Consider the following 24149-nt stretch of genomic DNA (forward strand, 5'->3'; position numbering starts at 1 on the left):
ACAAAACCAAGAAAAAATCAACTCAGCAACAAATGAATGGAAAATGAGTGAAGACATATATGCTTCTGGTAGAGGTACTCTAACAAATATTGGGAAACATAATTCCTTTTCTAATTTTACAACCAGGGTGGTCCACTTTAATGATTAACTGTTGTAAATGAGCATTTCTTTGAGCCTGTGTTTATGAAAATAGGAATCAACAGTAACACTTATTTTAATATGTTTTATAAATGGGCATGCATTGTTATGAGAAAAATAAGAAAGTAAAATATTGAGAAAAAATATAATACCTCTATAAACAAGGAAGTTCATGATCTCTTTTGCTGCAACTATGATCTGGCAACCAATGGTCTAGCTATTCCTGGTACCCCTTGCAAGTCAATGTGATTTCACAAATTTATGTTAAGCTCCTTTTATAATCAAGATACTATGGTTGGTTTGTTGTTGTTCAGTCGTTTTTCAGTCAAGTCTATAACTCTATAACCCCTTTATGGGGTTTCTTAGCAAAGAATACCGAGTTGGTTTGCCATTTTTTTCCTCCTCCCATTTACTTTTCAGAGGAATAAACTGAGGCATTCAGGGTGAAGTGACTTGCCCAGGGTCATATCTTTAGCATTTAAAGCCAAATTTGAACTCAGGAAGATGAATCTTCCTGATTGCAGGCATGGCACTGTATCCGCTGTGCCATCTAGCTGCCCCAGTTATGTCCTACACCTCTTTGTGACTGTTTTCTTGGCAAAGATACTGGAGTGTTTTGCCATTTTCTCCTTCTGTTCATTTTACAGATAGATGCTAAGGTTAAAAAAAAATAAGAATAATAAATTGCATTTGTACAGCTTTTAAGGTTCATAGTGTACTTCATGTATATCATCTTAATAGATCATCCCAGAGAGATCTAGTAAGATGCAGGGATCTCATCCCTGTATGAGAAATCTTACCCCATTTTATGGAAGGGGAAAACTGAGGCTGAGAGAGATTGGGTAACTTGCTCAGGGCTACACACTAATTAGTATGAGACAGCACTTGAATTCAGGTTTTCCTGACTCCAAGTCTAATACCTAGTCTGTTGTCTGTCTGTCTCTAGGGGGAAAGCAAAAAAACAAACAAACAAACAACCCTAACCTTTTCTTCAAAAAGTCTTTTCTAATGAATGCAACCAAAAGATCAGAGGATCCCAGGTTTAGAACTGGGAGTGACCTTAAAGATCATCTAGGCCAACCACCTCATTTTTATAAGTGGGCATCCTGAGTCTCACAGAGTTTGTGACTTGTCCAAGGTCACCTAGGCATTAGGATTAGTTCCCACAGTGAATTCTCCAAATATTGTGTGGGCTGCTTAGGTCCACATGGGATGTAAATCCAGGGTTTCTGAAGTGGCTGGGAAGCTGTCGCGGTTCCTCCCTTCTGGGTCAGCTGTGTCTCTCCCTGCTAATCATCAGAAGTTCCAAGTTAGGCAGCCACACAATTCAGCTCTTGTGGCTATGGAGGTTGCCAAGTGTCATTGTTAGCCTCTGGATCACTTACCTAATTCCCATATTTTCAGTCCATAGACTCTCTGGTTCCTCTCCCAACCTGGGCTCTTTGGCTGGATCCCTGCTGAATGGGTTCATTGTAAAAATAGTTGCTTTGAAGAATTGTACAGCTGAAAGGAACTGAAGGATCAGATCTCTAGTCTAGCCCTCCCATTTTCCAGATGGGGAAACTGAGGTCCAGAGAGACTAGATACCTTGCCTAAGTAAGTTGCTTATAGAAGGATGAAGTATCCATATCATCTGGTGTTCCTGTGTCTTCAGAGGTATAGCAGAGATAGTGCTGCTATATCTGGACCCGGAAAGACCTGAAGTAATTCTACTCCAGATGTTTATTAACCAAGGAGTCCTAGACAAGTCACTTAGCCTCCATCTACTTCAGTTGCCTAAGGTGAAAAAAAGGACATCATAATGCTAACTATCTCCTAGCATTGTTAAGAAGATCAAATGAGATACTTGTAAACTGCTTAGCACTGGCATAATGGGTGTTTAACAAAAAAGAATTGTTTCCTCCTCGCCCTCTTTAAATCACAGTGAGCTTGGAAACTTCCAGTTGCCATTTAGTTACATTTTAATTCATTTTTTCCTGTGAAAAATAAGCTTAATGATTAAAATTTTTTTAAATCTATTTTCACCATGAAAAATAATTGTTTTTTCAGGGGCGAGGGGGAGGCTCAATGATCTAAGGGCCCAGCCCCAAATTAAATGTATCTGTGTGTATGTACATATATGTGTATAAATGTATATATATTGTGATTTGCAGACACTTAATACTTACTTAGCTGTGTGACCTTGGGCATTTCAGGTAATTCCATTACCTCACAAAACAAAAAATAAACAACTATATATATATATATATATATATATACATATATATATATATATATACATACACACATATATGCATATATTATTCACCTATATATGTGTATATACATGCATATATATTCCCTTCTTGCCTCTTAGAAGAAATGAATTTGAGAATGAAAGATGTATAAATGGATTACTTCCCTCTTTCACCTTTCCCAATCTTATTGAAAAGTCAATTTTTTGGGAGGGGGAAGACAGCAAAAAAGAAACACTTATATTTTTAGAAAGTGGATTTTGGTATTCACAATTATCTTTTTAAAGGCAATGTTAATTTTTGAGAACTGATCTGAATGTAATTGGATGCAACTTAGCATCTCCCTGCTCAGAGAAGACTGAAACTGAATGATCTGCTAGGGCTCATTTTAGCTTAGAGAAAAATAGCCTGTGCTCTGGCATAATCATTCTGTGACAGTAAATTGTTAAAATGATATGTTATTTTGGGGCTTAATCATATGCCGCCATGTTATGTAACGGGTTCACATGTATCCTTTACTTCCCCAATGAATTTTATGTTCCTTTTAGGCAATCACTGTGCTGTACATGTCCCTAGAGTTGCCTGTAGTGTCAAATATAATATAGGTCCTCAATACTCAAAGCAGCATAGAATGTTTTACTTGAATTGAACTGAAAAGACCATCTGTCTAACCATTTTATAAATTGAGTATATTTAATATCCTCAGTGAAGGGGTGTGTGTGTGTGTGTGTGTGTGTGTGTGTGTGTGTGTGTGTGTGTGTGTGTGTTTGTGTGTGTATGTGAGATATTCTTCTGGGTTAAAGATACAGAATGAATGACACACCTCCTTCCTCCCTTCTTCCTCCTCTCCCTGGTTAGTGACCCTGGACTCTAAAAATTATACACAAACTTGGGCAGGTCCTTCCTACAAAGTTGGAAAAAGACTTTGAAAATGGTTCAGTAGCATAATATATAGGACCTGTCTAGTTAAGTCTTGATACATTGTCCACTGGGAGATTTTTTCCCCTCTCAAACTCAGGATCACAATTTACCAAGTTGTAAAGGTTTTTACCATCTGTGTTAATGGAAGAAGCTTTCCAAACAGGGAAAATTACTGACCTTTTTAGACACTGAGTGATGTGACTTTTACTTCTGCTTTGCACCTCTGTAGACTATAATTTAAAACAGCATGAAGTATAATAAAATGAGCTGCATTAGGCCTTAACAGATGGGATTTGTTGGACTAGATTGGGACCTTATATGATATGCACCCGGGGTGAGAAAAGTTGGGCAAGTTGGATGAGATCCTGTGGTCCCCACCATTAGTAGAAGCTATAATCAATATGGATAAAGTACCGCTGGGAGATTCAAAGGAAATGTAAGCCTTCCCTGGCTCTCTCATGCTAGTGAAACAGAATCTGTCTTTATTTTCTAAGACCGTTGCTGCTTTCCCTTTGTTCCTCCCCTTGGGAAAATGCAAAAAAACAAAACAAAACAAAACCAGAGATAGTAGTACAGTTAATAGTACAGGCTACTTTACCACCAACCCTTGATAGTACTTGAGGAGAAAGTAAGCAGATAGATGAACCGAGACTGTGGTTTCCAAACTAAAAAATAGCATATTCAGATCCCTGTAGCAATTGGACTTCCTGCCTATTCACCTGGCAGTGAGATGGCAAAGTAGATTGTGTTCCAGGCTTGGAGTCAGGAATATTGATTTTCTTGAGTTCAAATCTGGCCTCAGACATTTACTATGTGACCCTCAAGTCACGTCACCTTGTTTGACCCAGTTTCATCATTTGTAAAAATGAGTTGGAGAAGGAAATGGCAAACCAATCCTCTCCCTTTGCCAAAAACATCCCAAATGGGATCATAAAGAGTCAGACCCAACTGAAACCACCAAACAGCAACAATGGAAAGTTGTTTCCATTAATACAACAAACATCATCAACAACAGTAGAGAAATGTTGATGTGAGAAGATGTCTGGTTAAGATAGAAAGGATACTCATAAAACATCGACCTTCGTGCTCAGTTGTAACTGATTGAGAAACCTTTCCCCTTGAGATGTATCTTCTTCCCCAGGAGCAAGAATTGAAAATATGGAACATTTGGCCTTTGGTTGAATATTTTTCCTCATAATTGTATTTCAGTGTAATGGGTTTTCTTTGTCATCTGCTGTATTTTATATTATGCATCTAAAATGTCATTTTGAGAAGGAACTTTTGACTTTAACAGACTGTACAAGGAGTCAGTGACCCAAAAGCAGTTAAGAGGCCCTGCTCATGGCAAGAACCCCATGTTCCGGTATATTCATTTTTCCAGAGAGAATTAGGCTGCTTCCATTTTATTGCTTCAGGGCAGCAGTCCATTTACATGGGTCAAAGACTCCTTCCCTTAGTCATACTGCCCTGAAGCAAAATCCAGTGTATCACCTTTTATAGACTGGGGAAAAAGATCCTCAAGGGATTCTCCTTTACCACAATAACTGTCTATCCATTTGAACCCAAAGGAGAAAAGATATCTAATAAGTTAGACTGCATCTTTGGGACTAGGGAGATGAATTTCATTTTGTGTTATCATGAGTTCTATTGATAGGACAGAATATTAAGGAGCATTATGCTTTTATATATTGCTCTTATGTCAAATGATTCATAGAATCATTCTCATACTGTTGAGGATGAATAGGAGCAACCAAAAGACCCCTATAATACCATTCATCAGACTAAATATTTCTTCCATCTCTTTCCACTGCTCCCAGACTTCCTCTGACCTCTTGCTCAACCTCTTTTGCTTATATTTACTCTAGATGGCTGTACTGAGGAAAATGATTAGTGGGCCAATAATAAGTGAAAGGACTGCCTGGGCATGATTGTAGAATGAAATTATTGTTTCACTGAATTTTCTTCCTTCTTTATTTGCTTTCCAAACATGATTAGTATTTCATTAACACATCCCACACAGACGGTGGTGTGTGGATGTGATATCAGTATGTGACACGTATCCCGACTTCTTTGTTTCTGAAGAGCAATGACAATATTTATTTAGTTTTTATTTAGTCAGCCTAATGGGTGCCTGTTTATTTGGTAGACCTGATAAATTTCAATGACCCACAAGGCATGTTGGAGGTAAATGGTAGGCTTACATTGCTGACTGACTTTCCTGACCTCATAAAGTCTATAGCTTAGGAGCAAAGATACCAGTAGTGGAGGATATAATAGTTAATACTGCATAATAAAGACATTAGGGAGTTACAAAACTGGATAAGATTTGAGAATTTTAGTAACAGGAGGGAATAGAGGGGGAGACATTTGATTGGAACTTTGACAGATGGGTGGTATTAGAGTAGTCCAGGAATAGGGAATGATAATAGCATGAGCTCTGAACAATTAAGGTGCTTCAATTTATTGGGAAAGTGGAATGGAAGTCTTTAAAGATTTGGAAGGACAGATTACTATACATTCAGTATAGTAATAACCCTAGATTTTCAAAAATCTTTCTACTATTTTAAAAAGCATATTTTTCTCTGTAAGGGATCTCATCCAATTCAAACAGTTCCTAGGCTGCAATCTTTAGACGTACCCTAATGTAGCTGCATCAGTGACAGAATATACCTAATTAGAGCATGTATGAACAAACAAGTCATAGAATCATAGAATTAAAGGAATCTTAAAGTGAATCTAGTCTAAACCTCTCATTTTGCAGATTAGAAAACTTGAAGCCCCAGTCAGTTCTTGATTTTGTAAGAGAACTGGGACTAGAAACTTGGCTGCCTTCTACCACAGCAGACTTTCTCCTGGGTCTGGGAAATCATCTGAATCTATAATCTAACTTTTGTAAGGGCAAGTAGGTGGTGTGGGCTTGGAGTCAGACAAACTCATCATTGTGTGTTCAAATCTGGCCTTAGACACTTACTATTCAAATGACCCCGGACAAGTCATGTTACTTAATCCCATTTGCCTCAGTTTCCTAATTTGTAAAACGAGCTAGAGAATGAAATGGCAAACCCCTCCAGGGTCTTTGCCAGGAGAAAATATAAGGGGGTCAGGAAGAGTCTACAAAACACATTATCTCACCAAGCCCTAAGATCTGCTTTTTGAGTAAGTGCTAAAGGTTTTGTTGTCCCCACTTTACAGATGGGGAAATTGATGATCAGAAAGTTTAAGTGATTTGCCCATTCCCACATCCGGTTTATGTCATAGGTGGTGATGGAACCCCAATGTACCCTGACCCCAAATCCCACAGTCTTTCCATTATGCCATGCGACCTTGACAGAGCAATATGAGAAGATAATTATTCACCTGATAATTGGGATTGGTTTTGTAAAGTATTTAAGATAGCAGCCCCTGCCACTGCCATCACGGAATGTATGGTCCATTCAGAGAGCATTACATGAAAAATTCAGCAAGAGTTTTAAGGGAAGACTGTGTGAGGGTTTGAAATATGTAGTTAAAAAAACACAAAGCTGCATAGGAGGGAAGATTGGCATTTCATAAACATTCTTTCCCCCCCCCTGCTTTTTGTGTGGTAAAATGTTCATATTTGTTACTGTTTGTAAAGTTCATAATCATAAAAAGGAAGAAATGTGAAGACAGTAATAGAAGAGATGTTCTAAGATAATGCATGAATTGTTGATTAAATTTTATAGACAATTGTATAAATTGATAAAGGATTCAGAGGAGAGAGATTAATCATTTCAGGCTCCAGTGGGTCAGGAAATGAAGAGATGGTATTTAAACTGGACCTTGAAGGATGGGTAAACTTTTTCTGGGAGTTGAAAATAGAATCTACATCAGAAAGGACTTTAAATGCCATCATCTCCAATCTGTGCCTATATAGGAATCCCAAATAAGTAAAGATTTCTTTATATCCTCAAACCTCCAGGGAGAGGAAAACACCTTCTCTTAAGGTGGCCCATTCTACCGTTAGGCAGCTCTAATAAAGTTTTGCCTTATTATTAAAGTAAAATCTGCATATCTGCCACTTCTCCCCACTGATGAAGAAGAACTGGTTCAATACTTTCATGGGACAGCCTTTCAGATACATAAAGCTAGCTATCATTCATCACCCCCAAGTATTGTCATCTTTAAAACAGATAGTCTCCATTCATTACAGGAGATTCCATCATAACCCAGAATGCACAGACAGAATGCACAAGACCAATTTGGGGGAAAGAGTAAATTATATGAGCTCATAGAGCACAACGTGGTGTAGTCAACTTTGAGTGATCCACTAAACTTAAGAGAGCTGCATCATACATAGTAGATACATAATAAATGTTGAATTAAATTGGACTAGAGTCAAGGGTTTGCATAAGTAACAGAGTTAAGATTGGAAAAGTAGATTGTGGTAATGTGGAAATCCTTTAATGCTAATATAAAAAAGTATGGACTTTATTCTGTAGATCATGGGAAGCCACTAGACATTTCTGATTGGGAAAATGACAGAATGGAAATTGCATTGTAGGAACATTATCTGATGGTGTGCTAATCATATATTTCATTGTCAGAGCTTATCCCTTGTTAAATGTCTACAGCTCCTTTGTAGAGAACTCAGATTTTTTTCATAATAGCAAAGTGAGGGCTTCTTATACTGAAAAAACAATGTATAGAAATACACATAGGAGGGAAATGAGAGTAGAAAGAATGGAAATCAAAGAAGACCAGGATGGAGAGCTCTTATTGCAATCAAATGAAATTATATATACAGATATCTGTATCTATATATAAATATATATACACACATATAGAGTATTATTCACAATAATAATAAAATGATATCTCACTAATTTACAGTAATCAGACTTTAGAGATTATTTTGAAAGAGAACAAAATCTATAATAATAACTGACATTTATATGCAACTTTTTAGATTACAAAGTGCTTTCCATCTGTTATATCAATCTATGTTTCCAAAGGCTGAGACTTGGGGTTTAGATCTGTAATGGAGGGTTTGGCCTCCTGTTCTGCTAATGCTTGCTTTGATTTTCTGTAAGAATCCTTCCTTCCCTTCCAGGCATTGTGGAGTCAAGAACAGAAATGGAATCTTCCATTGGGAATCGTTCCAGAAAAGGGTGGCTGGCTAAGGCTATATGGAACTGGGGACCCTGCCAACATAATGCAATTCTTACATCTATAGAGGTTTCTGTGTAGGGAATGAAAAGCAAGACCAGAAGCTCAGAGGGAAAGAAACTGAGAAGGAGAGATGAAATAGTGGTGAAGTGTAAGGATGGTTCAGTACTTGGGATTTTCTACTTCCTCTCAAACTGGTGACCTTTAAACGATTTCACCAGATACTCTTCCCCCAGAGCCTTCTCTACACTTACTGCTCAAACACTCATTCATCACTTAGCTTGTTGTTTAATCTCAAGGGTACATCTCAAGAGTCAGCAGTTCAGCCAAAGTCCTTGTTAGCATGTGCAGATCCAGAGATGGAGAGTCATTCCTAAACCACAGTGGTGTTGTTATTCTAGTCATATCTTTAAAGGCAGGGTTTTGTTGTTGTTGCTTAGTTCTGCAGTTCTGTTGACTATTTGAGATTCTCTTGGCAAAGATCCTGGGTTTGCTATTTCCTTCTCCAGCTCATTTTACATAGGAGGAAACTGAGGCAGAGTTAATGAATTGCCCAGGATCACACAACTAGTAAGCATCTGAGACCAGATTTGAACTAAGAAAGTTCAGTTTTTCTGATTTCAAACCCAGTGTTCTATTCCCTGCACCACCTCACTACCTAGTAATAATAAGTAACATAGCATCCTTTGAGACTGGCAAAGAGATTCACATATTTAAAGCTCATTTGATTTTTGCAACAACTTTGTGAAGTTTCTCTTTTGACTCATTACAGATTTGGAAAAATTCTGGGCTCAAATATTTTGTCAAAAGTCAATTTAGTGATTATGCAATTGAGCGTATGTCCACTCCTCCCTCTTCAGCCCTCTTTATTTCCCTCTTCCTTTTGAAAGCTTACTTTCTTTATCTGACTTTGTCCATGTTCACATCCAAACTGGCCTCCCTACAGAGCCTCATATGTTTCTCAATCTTCCAGCAGAGAAGCCTCATTCCTGTGTTACTAACATCACAACAGTTGGCCTTGGTAACAGGACATGATGTCACAGTGGGGAGAGTTAGCAGAAGGGAATTTTAGCTCTAAGTTGGATGGAACAATGATGGAATGATAGGAAAAAGTAATTGTTTAAAATATGAATTCTGTTAACAAAGTCACATTATTCATTCTGGAATCTTTTTACCCAAGAAAATTTGTTGTCATGGGAGGATGAGAGAAAACAAAATTGGAGGTAGCCACATTTTATGTCGAAGTTCTAGGTTGCATGAAAAACCTGAGTAACAAGGTTTTTTTTTTTTCAGGTAATGAATAATCAGTTTATTAAGCCAGCAATCAACAAATTCATAGTTTCTCTTGGTAAACCAAAGACAAAACCATAGAGAAGCTGAAAACCTCAATATACTTGTGGAAAAGGGGATGTGCCCCAAAGTGAAAGTTAGACCTAGTTGGTGGATAATTTAATGAGGAAATGGGCTGGAAGTCTTCAGCTCATTCTCCTGAGAACTCGACTTGATAAGACTTAGTCACCTCCAGTAATCTGGACTTGGGAATCCTTCCCCATCCAACCTACTCTAGTTGGTTTTTTCCCTTCATGAGCTGGGTCACTCTAAATTCTAATGAAGCGTCACAAGGACAAAAGTTCATTTCTCTGGGACAAGAACTCACTCAGGTTAGATTCTAAAAAAAGTCTTCTAGTTGGGTAGGATCTGGCAAAAGATAGAGGACCATATTTATTGAGGGTTCAGGCAGTCTCATCAATCAATCATATCTTTAAGAGACCGACTGACCTTCTATAGGGGCTGGGCCCTAAATGAGATAATAAAAGGAGAAAAATCGTAGATCCTAATTTAATAACTGGTTATTAATATAATAGTAAAATAATAATTTCAGTTCTAATTTACCTTTGCCCACATGATAATGTGCCTCAGGGATGTAGCCACTTCTGTTCAAGGTCACTGCAGCAGTTTAAACATCTGCAAAATGACTTGTTTGAGCATAAGAATCGGATGTAGGAGGAAATATGGGGTCCACTTGAATCTACTTCAGAGAATCATGGGCTGGCAGTTTGCCTTGCTTGGAGTTGAGTGCCCCCCCCCCATCTGTTTTTCCTTAAGTCATCCGACAGTTATCAGAATATTGCCATGGAAAGTCACCACGCAAGGGAACAGGAGTACAGACTCTTTCTCTAGCCAGCCCTGTAAGCGGGGGCCAGTTACCTTCAACTGTCAACAGCAATTCTGGGATTCCACCCTTTGTTGTTGTTCAGGATCAATTAAGACTCCAAGGAAAAGGCTGCCACCTGCTGACAGTTGAGGATTATCATTATTATCCTTTGGTTCAGCGGCATTCTCCCAGATCCCCTCCCAGATCCTCTCCCTACTCTTGTGTCTTTTGCAACTTGTTGGAGCACCTCCCATTTTGTAATGGAAACTTCTTTAGTATGAGAAGCAGTTCTGCTTAAATTAACTGTCAATGGAAGCCCAAGGAGCGTCTTGTGGAGGGGTGCTTAACATGTACTTGTAATTTATTTTTAATGATGATGACTTGTTTTCTGATATTACAGAGGATATAATTAGGCTTGTTGGTGACAATTATAGGGAGAGATTTCCACTCAAAATGAGGAAGAACTTTTTAACAAGACCTCAATGACTAAAAAGTAGCATTTCATTTTGTCCTTGCCTTGGGTACATTTTGTAGTTGAAGATTGGTGCTTTTATTATTCTCATTCTACAATTGTGGAAACTGAGGCAAAGTTTAAGTGACTTGCCCAGTGTCTCATAGTAAGTGTCCGAGACCACATTTGAACTCAGGTCTTCCTGATTCCAGGCCCAGTGCTCTATTCACTGCTTGATGAGTTAGGTTGCTTCTCTTCACTGGAAGATTGAACTAGCAGTCAGGGAGACCTGTATTCAAATCCTACCTCTGACCTGTACTAGCTGTGTGACTGAGTAACTGAGGTAGATTAAGAAACTGAACCTCATTTTTCTCATCTATTTAATGCTAACAATAATGCCTTTTCATATGTGATAAAATTTCAGCTGTGATATAAATATCAGAGACCATAAGGGTTAAATTGTATTAGACTAGTGTTGGCTCTTAGAGTCTGGAAGACAAGGCAGTGGGCTTAAGTCCAGCCTCAGACACAAATTAACTCTGACTCTGGGCCAGCAGTTTAAGTTTCTGTCTGTAAATTGTTCAGCTGTTGTAGATCTGCCTCAGTTTCCTCCTAGGTGGATGGGTGGATAGAGATGGTCCCTATATTATCTTAAAACTGACAACCATGAAAAAAAGATATTCCTGTTGGGGATGGAAGGGGTTGGACTAAATGATTTCTGAGCTTCCTTCAGTTCTGTTTTCATGATTCATTGATTCTTTGTACTTGGTTGACTAGGGAGGATGGTTTGTCCAATCAAGTTTAGAAGGAAGAAACAGGACACTTTCTTTGCTTGGGCAGGTGGGATGGGTGGTTGCCTCTTTTAGGAGAGATACCAGGAACCCTCAACTATTCCAAAACACACCTATCAGGAATTCCCACTCTTTTGGGGGAGGATGAACTATCAATTCTCAAAGACCCTCTATTCAGATGTAAACATATTACTTGGAAAATATTATATTAATATCTCAGATCATTCTGAATGATGCCCTTTTCCTAATAGGTTTACATTTTTTCTAGCCTCGGTGCTCACACCCCTCCTACACAAACTTTCTTTCCTTTCATATATTGGGAGATACTTTTACTCTCCCTCAACTGATTCCCTAGCTGGCAATACATAGTATTTATAACTTTGTGTAGATCTCAGACTACATATTAAAGTCTTGGAACTGACCTGCCTTGAGTGATTTTGTTCTCTTCACTTAAGAGAATATATTCGGATACTTGTTTTTAAATGCACCTTGAGAGACAGTAAAAGAAGAACAGGCCTGTGAATACCACATTATTCATCATAGCCGAAATACTTTCTTGCCTTCATGAATCAATCCTTCATATCCACTTTATCATTTCAGTTGTTGTTCCCTGTAACCTGTCAGCATATTCCTCAGGCTATGTTCCAGGGGCTGGGTCACTTCAGCCCTAGAGGGACCAGTTGGCACTCAGGTACTCCCAAGAACGGGCAACCTGAAATGACCTACCCTTGTTGCCATTCTCTCTCCTTGGAGAGCTCCCATATTTATGATCTCAGGTGAATCCCTGGAGTCCAGAAAGATGCCTCCTCATCTGGAACATCTCTTCCCTTCCTTTATGAAGCTTCCCCATTGAATGTTTCTGAATTATGAGTTGTTTGTATGCTTCCCAGTCCAATCCCTCAACTTGATACTAGAGGACCCTGTCTCTTAAATCTTTGACAAGTATACTGAAGTACCTCTCATTTTGAGTATTGAAGTTGGAGGAGGACTGAAGGGGGGTGTTGCATGCCAAAGAAGGAGAGGTGGATGAAAGTTTTGCCCCCACTTTTCTGTGAGGGAGCATGTGAAGGACCAGTTACTAGGAAGCAATTGTAGTTAGCAAGATTTCACTTCCTTTTGCTCCCTTTTATAAGATAAGAATTAGGGTTTCATGACAGTAGTAATAGGAATTGTCTTTGCTGGGGTCTGGATTCCAAGAAGCTGAAAATTTGAATTTATCCAAAAGGTAATTTAGGGATATTTTTTTAAAAAAGGTTTCTTTGCTTTACAAAATCATCATAGGGTGGTGAAGGTAGCTTTAGAGGGCTAGGAATTAAGAGAACTATACCCATCATAGATGCATTTCACATGCTTTTCATGGCATTACCTGAAGTCATGGTCTTCTTCAAGAATGAAGGACAGGTGGTACAATGGATAGAGCACCAGCCCTGGAGTCAGGAGGACCTGAGTTCAAACCCAGCCTCAGACACTAATACTTACTTAGCTGTGTGACTTGGGGCAAGTCACTAAGCCTCACTGCTTTGCAAACCCTCACCCAAAAAAAGAATGGACAAACATCATCAATTAATGACTGAGTCACCTGGTCTTTTGTCATCATCTTTATCTGAAAAATGACTTTAAGACAGCTGCAGTCTTGGCAATATGGAAATTTGAGACAGTTATTCCATTATGGCAGAGGATGCAACTCAACTACACAAGGAGAATGTTAGAGTATTGACAGTGTGGGGGGTGGAGAATTATAGTGAAATTTTAAAACCACAACAAAAAGTATCAGTAAAAAAAAATCCTATTCATAACAGACCAAAAGAATGCTATATGGAGTACTGAGTAAGCAAAGATGAGAAGAAAACACACCTGTCTTCAAGGAACTTAGGTTCTAGAGGAGGTAGAAGGAACAAAGCATAATTTGTATACAGATAAGCAACTATACCTCTCACTTAACTGGGCACTGCTCTCTCCCTTTGCCAAATTGGCCTTTTCTCATTCTCCTTCAAAAGTGTAGCATTTGAAAAGACATCTCCTCCTCCTGGATATTATTTCCTCTCTGTTTTCATGTTACATTCCTCTCCTACCGGTCTGTCTGTCTCCTCTCTTTCCTTCTCCAATTCAGTGTTACCCATATTATGCCTCCAAACTGCATGCATTTACCTAGACTCTGTCCAACCTTCTCTTCACACACTCTAACTTGGTGACTGCATCAGCTTCCCAATATTTAAATATCATCTCTATGCAAATGGTGCTTCCATCCATACAGCAGGTTTTGGTTTTGGTCAGTCTTGTGAGCTCCAGACACAAATTTTCAACCACCTAATTGAAATTTCAAAGGAGATGTCCCATAGTTTAGTTCAAAACTAAACTCGTTGCATTATTCCCTTCCAAACTTCCCTGTTTCTGTTGAGAGCTCCGTTTATTTACTACTGAGGTTTGCCACCTTGATGCTACCCTTGACCCTCTGTTCCTTCTCACCTCACATGTCCAGCCATTTACCAAATCTTACTGTTTATGCTTCCATACTCATTCACTATCACCTCTTGCTTGAAGGTCTGCCAACTCTCTCTGCCTCAAGCCTCTCCCCTTACCATTTCACCATATTGCTGTCCAAAGGCTTTTCTTAATGTGAGGGTCTGACCATGTCACTCTTCTACTCAAGTAAACTGCCTGCTTCTAGGATCAAATATAAGCTTCTTTGTTTAACCTACCTTTCCAACCTTATTATATAATATTCCCTTACCTTGCACTCCTTAGCTTAGTCAAAATGGTTTCCTGACCTGATTAGAAACCTTTTCCTGATATGACAGGCAAAGGGTCACACCTCTCCTGGCCAATTTCCCAGTGGGCATTAGTTGAACTCAATGTTCATTGAATTCAGTTATTAATTAAAAACTAGCACTTTTCTATCACTTTAAGACTTACTATCTTATAATAAAGTATTGTATCTTATTTGATCCTCACAACAATCCTGGAAGATAGGCATTATTATTATTCCTATTTGATGTTTGAAGAAACTGAGGCAGAGAGCAGTTAAGTGACTTGCCCAAGGTCACACAACTAGCAAGTATTTGATGCTAGATTTGAACTGATGTCTTCCTGACTCCAGACCCAGTGTTTAATGCATTAAGATGCCACCTTGCTGCCCCCAAAACAACTATTGTTCAGTCCTTTCAAGATTTCTTTAATATCTTTAGCCTAATGAGTAACTTTTAAAATTACACAATGTGTGTGTGTGTGTATATATATATATACATATATATATATATATATATGTCTCTAGGAATTATCATCTAACTGTACACACAAGTCTTAAATAATAATGCTATACAAGATAAGCTGTGTATGATTAAAAAGAAAAGTGGGATTTTGTCACTTATTGCTATCTATCTTAACAGTCACAGGAAGCAAACTCATGGAGTTTCCATTTTAGCTGTTTATCCAACTGGTTGTTCCTACTAGGTTGAAACCACTGGAGGATCAAGATCTTTTCTTATTTTGTTATACTTCTCTCCCTCTGTGACTGTACCTAGTAGGGTCTTAATGAATGTAGATTGAATTGAATTGAATTGAATAATTATTTGCATTCCCCATTGCACCTGGTTTATAATAGGTTAGACAAAGGAAAAAAATAGCAGCAAAGGAGGATCATTTTTCTTGAAAGACAAGAGAGGAGAGTGATCATTTTCATTCATTGTTGTTAAAAGCTGTTGTCCAGCCTTACATTAACAGGGCATCTATATAACTATTCCAATTGTTCTCACAAACTGGTCTTCCCATTATTGTGGGAAGTGAGTTGGTGTGAATGGATTTAGGGAGTCTGGATCAAGATGAACCTTCATCAAATACCTCTATAAAGTTGTCTTAGACACAGACAGAGATGGACCTATAGTACAGGATGTTGTCCCCTAAATCTAAAATTTAGGAAGAGCATCTGACCTCAGATACTCACTAAATATATGACCCTGTGTACAAGTCACTTAAGCCTGCTAGCCTCAGTTTCCTCATCTGTAAAAATGAATTGGAAAAGGAAATGACAAACCAATATAACATCTTTACCAAGAAAATACTAAATGGGGTCACCACTGAAATGACTGAACAAAAACAAAATAAACGTGCCTGTAGATTCCTAATGATGACATTCGTCCTTTTTATATAATACAACAGGGGTGATGCCATGACAAACAGGTGAATTGGATTTGAGTGAGGAGGGGCTGTACTAAGTCACCAGCCTCCCTTTTTCCTCTGGAACCATCTGGGTCCAGGGAATTTGGATGATTGAAGATGGCCCTGTATATGAGGTAATTAGGTAAGGGGATTTGCCCAAGATCACAAAGAGTTAAGTTTTAAGTTCTGAGGTTAGAGTTGAACTCAGTTCCTCCTGACTCCAGGGCTGGGGCTCTCTCCACTTTACCAACAACCTGCCCAGATCCTATAATCATGAAGTCACTACAGTGACTATTTCTTGGTTTTACTAAACTGAATTTGCCTGAATTACTTATTATACTACTATCACATTTTGAATTAAAATGTTAATTTGAGAGAACATGTGATTTTTGCTTCTTGCTCTAGCCCTCCTTTGTGCTACTTGCCATAGATGCCAAAATATCCAACTAGCAGTCAGAGCACAAAGAGGAAACAGCACTGGCCAAACTACTAACAAGAAAAATCAAGCAACAAAGAAGTCAGCAGTTCATTGAGCTCATTCATTCTTGTCTGGGACATTGCTATTGCCAAAAGTACCTGGACATTTTCTAGGCAGATAAAGAGCCATCAAAAGACTATTTCTGAGATGGTCCTATTTATCACACCTCAGCAACACATCAGAAAGGATTCCAGAAGCCAGGCCCAGGTGTTGCTCGTCTTCTCTTTCAGTCACCTACCCATTGTTTCTTTAGTTCCATCCTCATTCTTCTCTTCAATGCCATTCTGTGACTGGAACTGAGACATTTGGGTAGGAGGAAGATGGCACCACTAGTGGACAGACAAAAAATGTTGGACAGCCACAGGTCATTCAAAGAGCTAAGCTGCTATTTGGGTCCCTGGTACTCTTTAATAATTGGATTTTGTTCTATTTCTAGCAGTGTTTACTAATCATTGACTATAACCAAGTCCAGCATTCCCTTACTCCCTCCTGTCCCCCGCCGCCCCATCCTCTGCAATCACATCTTCAGTGGTCCATGAGAGACTGGACTAATGGACAAAGTTGAAGGACAGTTATCCCAAAGGATCATTTGGTGCCAGCAGTCCTGCCCCTGGCAGTCACATGTCAGTAGCTTGGTAGAAATGGATTTAGGTTGTTTTCATTATTTCATCAAAAGTCAGTCCCTGTGGGTCCTTTCTCTACTTGCTTGGGTTCAGATTGCCAAAGCAAATACACTAGTTCAGTTTGTTCATGTTGAGAAAAGGGGATGGGCAAGTTGGCACAGACCCCACCATTGGCGTGAGATTTGTGGGAGGCCAGGCAGGCAATGGGAAGCTTACAAAAGGGGGTACTGGCTGGCTTGTTTATTTTGATCCTTTATCATCCACAACCATTTGGAAGTCTGGAGGAAAAAAAAAGAATGAATTGATTTTTACCTAGCTCAAATTCAGGAAAACAGATGCTTCCTCCCCTGCAACCTTCTGGGGATCATGGCTTGTAGAAAAGAAGACATTTTCCTCTCTGCCCACCTTCCTATGGATTAAGGCAAAGACTTCCACAAAAGGATGTCCATTTCTTGCTCTCCACCCTGTCTCCTTGGAATGAGAAGAGTAGGCCATAGGACACTTGTCTTAAGTTATGGGGAATTTCTGCTTAGATAAGTCACATTTAAGTATTCCCAGACTCTTAATTTCCATTCATTTTGATGGGTTTCAACAGAGCTACAATCCAAGTCTGCTGATCTCCTTGAAAAATAACTGCTAATGGTCCTAACGATATAAGCCATAGATCCAACCTTTGCCCTGAAGCTGACTCTAATGGCTCTCAGATAGGTTTTTGCACTTTAGCAGGCCAAGTATTCCTCTATAGGGACTCTCTAGTGCCTGATCATGGGAAAATATTGTAGGACACTTCATCAAGTGAAAAGTTGTGCATTCTATTGTGAGTATTGTACTCACCAACCTCCCAAGACATAGCTGGACAGTTCATTCACGAGGGCTATGATTCTCCTGTTCCAAGAGGTCCATTTAATGAATGGAATGGCAAGACTTTTAAAAAACACTTCTTTGGGAAGCAACCAGATTTCAGATACCCAAAAGAAGAACCTAAGCAAGTTGGTTGGGAGAAGTTAAAGGTTTTAAATGCTTACCAGTCATTCCAAGGAAGAGACTAGTAGAACTAGCGAGTGAAGAATTAATAATAATGTTTGTATTTCATTTTCAAAGAAGACCATGATGCTGGGGCAGTGATGCCATGACAAGCACATGAACTGGATTTGAGTGAGGGGGTGCTGTGCTAAGTCGTCAGTCTCACTGTCCCCTCCAGAGTCAACTGGATCCACTGGCCAGATAGGAATCAGGACAACTGGAGATGGCCCTGGATGTGGGGCAATCAGGGTTAAATGACTTGCCCAAGGTCACACAGTTAATACGTGGCAAGTATTTGAGGCCAGATTCAAACTCCCATCGTCCCGAATGCCAGGCCAGTGCTCAAACTGCAATATTTTTGTGGACATAAAAGAGAGTAGTTATTCTTAGACCTCCTTTTCCCAATAAACACCCAAAAAACCCCTTTAAATGACTTCCTTTTGTCTAAATAAAATACAATCTTCTTAGACTGGAATTTAAATAAGTCCTCCAGGGAATAGCTTCAACCTTCTTTTCCAGTCTTATTTCAACTGCTTCCCTTCACACAATTCTACATTTTGGTCAGAATGAATTATGAATTACCAGCTGTCTTTGGTTCTTATCTTGTTCTTTCTGGCCTCTAGTCCTTCACTCAGGTCATCTCCCATGTCTCAGAATACTCCTTAATTCTATATGCAGCCCTTGAAAACCTTTTCTTCCTACATTTCTTCCTTGGAATATAGTAGGTGCTTAATAAATGTTTATTGACTGACTGACTTCATGAATGCCCCAACTGAAAATGATCTTTTTCCTTCCTCATTTTTTTTTAATAATAGTTCTTAAACCTGTTTGTATACGTGGCCTGTTCTCTGTTAAATTGTAAACTCTTTGAGGAGAAGAGGTTCTGACATTTTTTAAAATTTTTATGTGTCAATTACCTAGAGTGAGTCCTTAATAAATACATTTTGAATATTTATATTTATGCCACCATAGTATGAAATGCTATGAAGTATGAAGAAAGGAAAGAAAAAAAAATTGGTGGGGGAGAGGAATCTGGCAAAGAGTAGGCATTCCAGTATTTGTTGATTTGGTTTTGTTGAGAGAAGAGGAGAAAAGAAGGAAGAGTGTGGGCACCACTGAGGAACAAAATAGTTAAATAAGACTTGTAGGAAGTATCAGTAGGGAGAAGGAACAGAAAGTCTTTAAAATTCAGGATTGTCCTCCTTAACGCAGACTTTGTGTTGCTCTCATATTTTACTTGGAATTCATAGATGGAGGTATTTATTATTACTGGCATGAGATAGTATTAGTCTTTCATCTGGGTTCTGCCACTGTTTCCTCTTTTTCTCCTCCCCCTCCACCCCATAGACTTCTTATGAAAATATCTCCCTATGAATTCTTTTATGGAATAGAAGTCAGAAGTGTTTGAGACTCTCTGCCTGTCTCAAGACAAGGAGGACTATGGGGTAGCCTGAACATGTCTCGTAGTCACCTCTTTCAGGTCCCTTTGGGCAGAAAGCCAAAGTCAACCTTCCACAAAGGTTTCTCCTGTTGGTGCTGCCAGTCCAGGGGCCATATCATTTCCTGTGTCTGATTGCACCTGAACAGGATGTTTCCCATCAGGTACAATTTGGGGGTGGAAATAGTGTCTTGAAGGTGAGTGCATGAGACATGACTCAAGTTGCAGCTACTGTCTCTGAATGACCTTTTTGCTTTTTTTTTCCTTTCCCCTTTGGTAGAATGGGAAATTAGGCAAGTGTGTGTGTGTGTGTGTGTGTGTGTGTGTGTGTGTGTGTGTTTGCCTTTCTTTGTAATCATCAGCCCTCAGCAGTGTTTGGTACACACAGTAAGAGCTTAATAAATGTATGTTTCTTAATTCATTAATTGATAGAATCATAGATTTAGAGCTGGAAGGAACCTTCATTGACATCCAGTCAATGCCTCTCCTTTATAGATGAGGAGACTGAGGCTCAACATCATACAGTTAACAGAACCAGATTCAATCCCAAGTCTTAGAATTCCAAATCTTGTCCTCTCTCCACTTTACCACACTTTCCCCCTCCTCTCCCATCAATTTTATTAAATTTATTAAGTCGTTCCTTTTGTGTCACACACTGTATTAGGTTCTGAGGCTATAATGACAAAAAAGAACCATTCCCTGACCTCAAGGAGGTCTGCATATTCTGCTCACTCTGTCCTGATACAGACTCAAGGAGGGGATGCCCCTCATAGGGTTCCATTCTCTTCTCTCATTCTATTTGGTAGTAGAGATCCAGAGACTCCCCTTTAAGCAGGTCATTGGGACGTGGGGCTGAGGAGTCTGAGGTACTGATCTGGAAACTGAGTCAGGCACTAGAAGCAATTGTTATCATCACCAGTCTGCTGAGGTGACCTTGAAGAAAGGTCATCCACCTCAACCATTTGCCACAATCTTCCCCTTTGTGAAAGGGAAGCAGGTGAATAGTTAGCGGATGGAACATTGGCTGTCTAGTAAACTGCTAGAATAGCCCAAGAGATTTCTAGTGATGGCTAAACCAGGGGAAACTCATGGATACTGCTGTGTGGACTCTGGCCTTCAGACATGAAAGAAAAGATAGACCAGAGAATTTTCCCAGGAAGACTGCAGCTACCACCGAGCTCCAACCCAGACAGGGAGTGAGTTCTGGCCTCTGAAGAAGTGGGTCAGAAAGAGGTTTGGAAAGAACAATGGAGAGTGCTGTAGAGGAGGATGAAATACTCATTGGAATCCAGATATTGGTAATATAGCCAATACATTAGAAAAGAGGAGATTTGACCCAAGGGTAGACCCAAGACATTGTCCTGGGTTCCTGAGAGAGAGAGAGTTGTGGAGTCTTAAGAATACTGTGAATCTGAATTCTAGTCCTGGTCTTGACCAGGTGGTTTTAGGCCAGTCTTTCCATCTCTTTTGGTAAAAGGAGGTGGTGAACCCTACTTTCTTAGGTCTAGAGGACCTCTGAAGTGCTTTTTAATGATCACATTCTCTAAAGCTCTTTTAATTTCATTCTTTCTTTGAGTGTATGTGTTGGGGGGAGATATGGATCCTAACTAATTCTATTGGGATGGGAACTCCTAAAATTTGAACTCCCTCCACAGGTACAGATCAGCTACTATTACAGTTCATAATTTCTATTTTTAGAGAATTTCCTGGAAAATCAAGAGGCTAAATGACTTGCTCATGATCATAGAACTAGTATGTATTATCTGCTGAACTCAAACCCAGGCTCCACAGTCAGATCCTCTACCCACTATATCCTGTTACTTCTCATATTCTATTGATTTACATGGGATAGTCTTATCCATGTAGGCTAGATTAGATATATTCCTGCCAGAAATCAGAGAAATGGAACAAATCCTATTTATCATCTTTTTCTGGGTCCAAAGATATTTTGATTCCACTTTCACAATCACCAACTTGCTTAAATTGTTTTTTCCTGCAGTGACCCAGTTCTCCTGCCAACCCTGAGCATATGTCTTTTAATTTTAAAAATATGTGATTTTTTTTATCAAATAAGATAGGATTTGAAAAAAATGCTTAGTATAGTTCCTGTTACATAGGTGCTTAATATGGGTTTCTTTTTGTCACTTTCATTTCAGAAAATAGTCTTCCTCTTCTCCTAGTCATTGAGTCATTCCATTTTTTTAAGGTTGGGTGGGGGAAGGGAATAAAGAAAAAAGAAAAAATCAATTCAGTAAAATTAATCACATATGAACTGAGTCTGATTAGGTGTCACCCCTCCTCCCCTGCCTCTCCAATGAAGGGATGGAGCTACCTTTTCTCATTTCTTTTTTGGGGATAAGTCTGCTTATTTTAATTATTCAACATTTAGTTTAATATTTCTTTTTTTAAACTTTAAAAAAATTTTGTTTATTTAAGGCAATGGGGTTAAGAGTGACTTGCCCAAGAGTAAATTGTCAAAGTTAGGCAGTTATCAAGTGTCTGAAATTAGATTTGAACTCAGGTTTTCCTGACTCTAGGGCCGGTGCTCTATCTACTGTGCCACCTAGCTGCCCAGTTTAATATTTCTTATATTTTTTTTTAGTTTTTTTTTTTTTGGCAAGGCAATGGGGTTAAGTGGCTTGTCCAAGGCCACACGGCTAGGTAATTATTAAGTGTCTGAGACCGGATTCGAACCCAGGTACTCCTGACTCCAGGGCCGGTGCTTTATCCACTGTGCCACCTAGCTGCCCCCTTATATTCTTTTGATGAACATTTTCATACTATTTTTCTGGTTATTTTGTATTTTAAATCAGACACAATATAGTAATATCCTATTATTTTCATTACTACACTTTATAATTAAAGATTTTCCCCAATCAAAGGTCATTTATTTTATTTCCAGTTCTTTTCTACCACAAAAAAGTGCTTTTGTTGATATAGGATAAAAGTATTTTGGTATATATAGTATCATTTCTTCCTCCTCCCACCCCAGTCTTTGACTTCCTTGGGGTATCTAGGCTTTGGAGTTGTATCTCTGACTCAAAAAGATGTATGTTTTAGTTACTTCCTTAGCATAATTCCAAATTATTTTCTAGAATGATTGGCTCAATTTTCACAACTCTTTCATTAATGTATTAATGTCAATCAATCAACATTAAGAACCCACTATGAGTCAGTCACTGTGATAAGCATTGGGGAGACAAAAAGAGGCAAAGGATAGGCACTGACCTCAAGGAGTTAATACCCTAATGTAGCTTTCCATAGCAGCTCCAATTTTGAAAGTTTCATCTTTTTTTAATCTTTTCCAATTTACAAGGAGAAAGTTGAAACATCAAGCTTGTGAATTTTACTGTTAATGATTGGGAGTAATATTACACATGGTTGTTAACAATTTTCAATACTTTTCAGAATTATTTGTTCATCCTTAGCTTCTCTGATGGTTCTTAGTCTTAGATATTTGTTTTACATCCCTATATGTTTTAGATACAAAGACCATTTTATCCAATAAAAATATTTTTACACTCTATAATAATACATTAATTTTTGTTGATTCATTTTATTCAATTTCATATAAACAAAATAATCTTTGACTGATTTAGCATTCTCTCCAGAGCCATATCTTAAAAGACAACTAAGTTGGTCTTCCTCATATTTTTTTGTGGTTGTAACTTTTAATATTAGTCATGTGTACATTTAGTAATACATTTAATAATTACCTAACCATGTGGCCTTGGGCAAGGCACTTAACCCCATTGCCTTGCAAAAAAAAAAAACCTAAAAAAAAAGAATATAAGAAATATTAAACTGGGCAGCTAGGTCGCATAGTAGATAGAGCACCGGCCCTGGAGTCAGGAAAACCTGAGTTCAAATCTAATTTCAGACACTTGATAACTGCCTCCTAACTGACAATTTATTCTTGGGCAAGTCACTCTTAACCCCATTGCCTTAATGCCTTGTGGTTAAGGTATCAGATGTTGGTCTGAACCTATTACCTGCCCATTAACTTGTCAAATAGAGAATTCTTCAACGATTAGTATATGTTCTTGAATTTATTAAATATTGGGTTATTGACTTCAGTCGTTTCTTAGTTTGGAACATTGATTTTCTTTTCTCTTTTAGCCATTATGTAATAATTATGATGATTTCTCTTTTAAAGTATAATTTAAAGCTTCCCACCTAAATTTTAGAATCCTGGTCTTCACTTTAACACTTAATCATTTCTCTAGACATAAAGTTGGCAGTTTAGATTCAATGACCTAATTGCTTTCCCTTCTTTCTGTCTAGTATGAGTTCAAAGCCAAGAATATCAAGAAAAAGAAAGTGAGCATCATGGTCTCAGTAGATGGAGTGAAAGTGATTCTGAAGAAAAAGAAGAAGGTGAGTGAATCTGCAACATGGTGGTGTTGAGGGGGTGGCGATGAGGAGGTTCACCAACTAAGTCTGAATGTATCCAGATCCCCTCTATTTTTGATGCTCAACTGGAGCTCAGATTTTTAACTTTGAAAGATGAGTAACATTGATGCCAGAGGAAAGGAGGGGAGGGAGAGCTTGCATTTTCTTAATAAAAGGAGAATTCCCTCTACCTCTCACCTCCTTCACATTATTGATTCATGAC

General features: G+C 38.6%; 1 protein-coding gene and 2 long non-coding RNA genes across 7 annotated transcripts in view; 1 reads left to right on the top strand and 2 right to left on the bottom strand.

The window, feature by feature from the left end:
- Positions 1-10818, bottom strand: part of LOC141512707 (uncharacterized) — a 43499-nt gene extending 32681 nt beyond the window's left edge. Inside the window, exon 1 of one of the 2 annotated variants that reach the window (XR_012475581.1) lies at positions 10314-10818. This is a non-coding gene — a long non-coding RNA (uncharacterized LOC141512707). Of the gene's footprint in view, positions 1-9315; positions 9604-10313 lie in introns of those variants that run through there. The other variant, XR_012475580.1, reaches the window with a different exon arrangement.
- Positions 1-24149, top strand: part of LOC141512702 (carboxyl-terminal PDZ ligand of neuronal nitric oxide synthase protein-like) — a 389034-nt gene that overhangs the window by 222929 nt on the left and 141956 nt on the right. For 2 of the 3 annotated variants that reach the window (XM_074221846.1, XM_074221845.1), the window contains exon 3: positions 23819-23911. In XM_074221846.1, coding sequence (XP_074077947.1) covers positions 23819-23911 — 93 coding nt within the window. Of the gene's footprint in view, positions 1-2432; positions 9644-23818; positions 23912-24149 lie in introns of those variants that run through there. The other variant, XM_074221847.1, reaches the window with a different exon arrangement.
- The window catches only part of LOC141512705 (uncharacterized), a 31759-nt gene continuing 24107 nt past the window's right edge, over positions 16498-24149 (bottom strand). For both annotated transcript variants that reach the window (XR_012475578.1, XR_012475579.1), the window contains exon 4: positions 16498-16779. This is a non-coding gene — a long non-coding RNA (uncharacterized LOC141512705). The remainder of the gene's footprint in view (positions 16780-24149) is intronic.

This window comes from Macrotis lagotis, chromosome 2, assembly GCF_037893015.1.
Source record: "Macrotis lagotis isolate mMagLag1 chromosome 2, bilby.v1.9.chrom.fasta, whole genome shotgun sequence".
Lineage (NCBI taxonomy): Eukaryota > Metazoa > Chordata > Mammalia > Peramelemorphia > Peramelidae > Macrotis > Macrotis lagotis.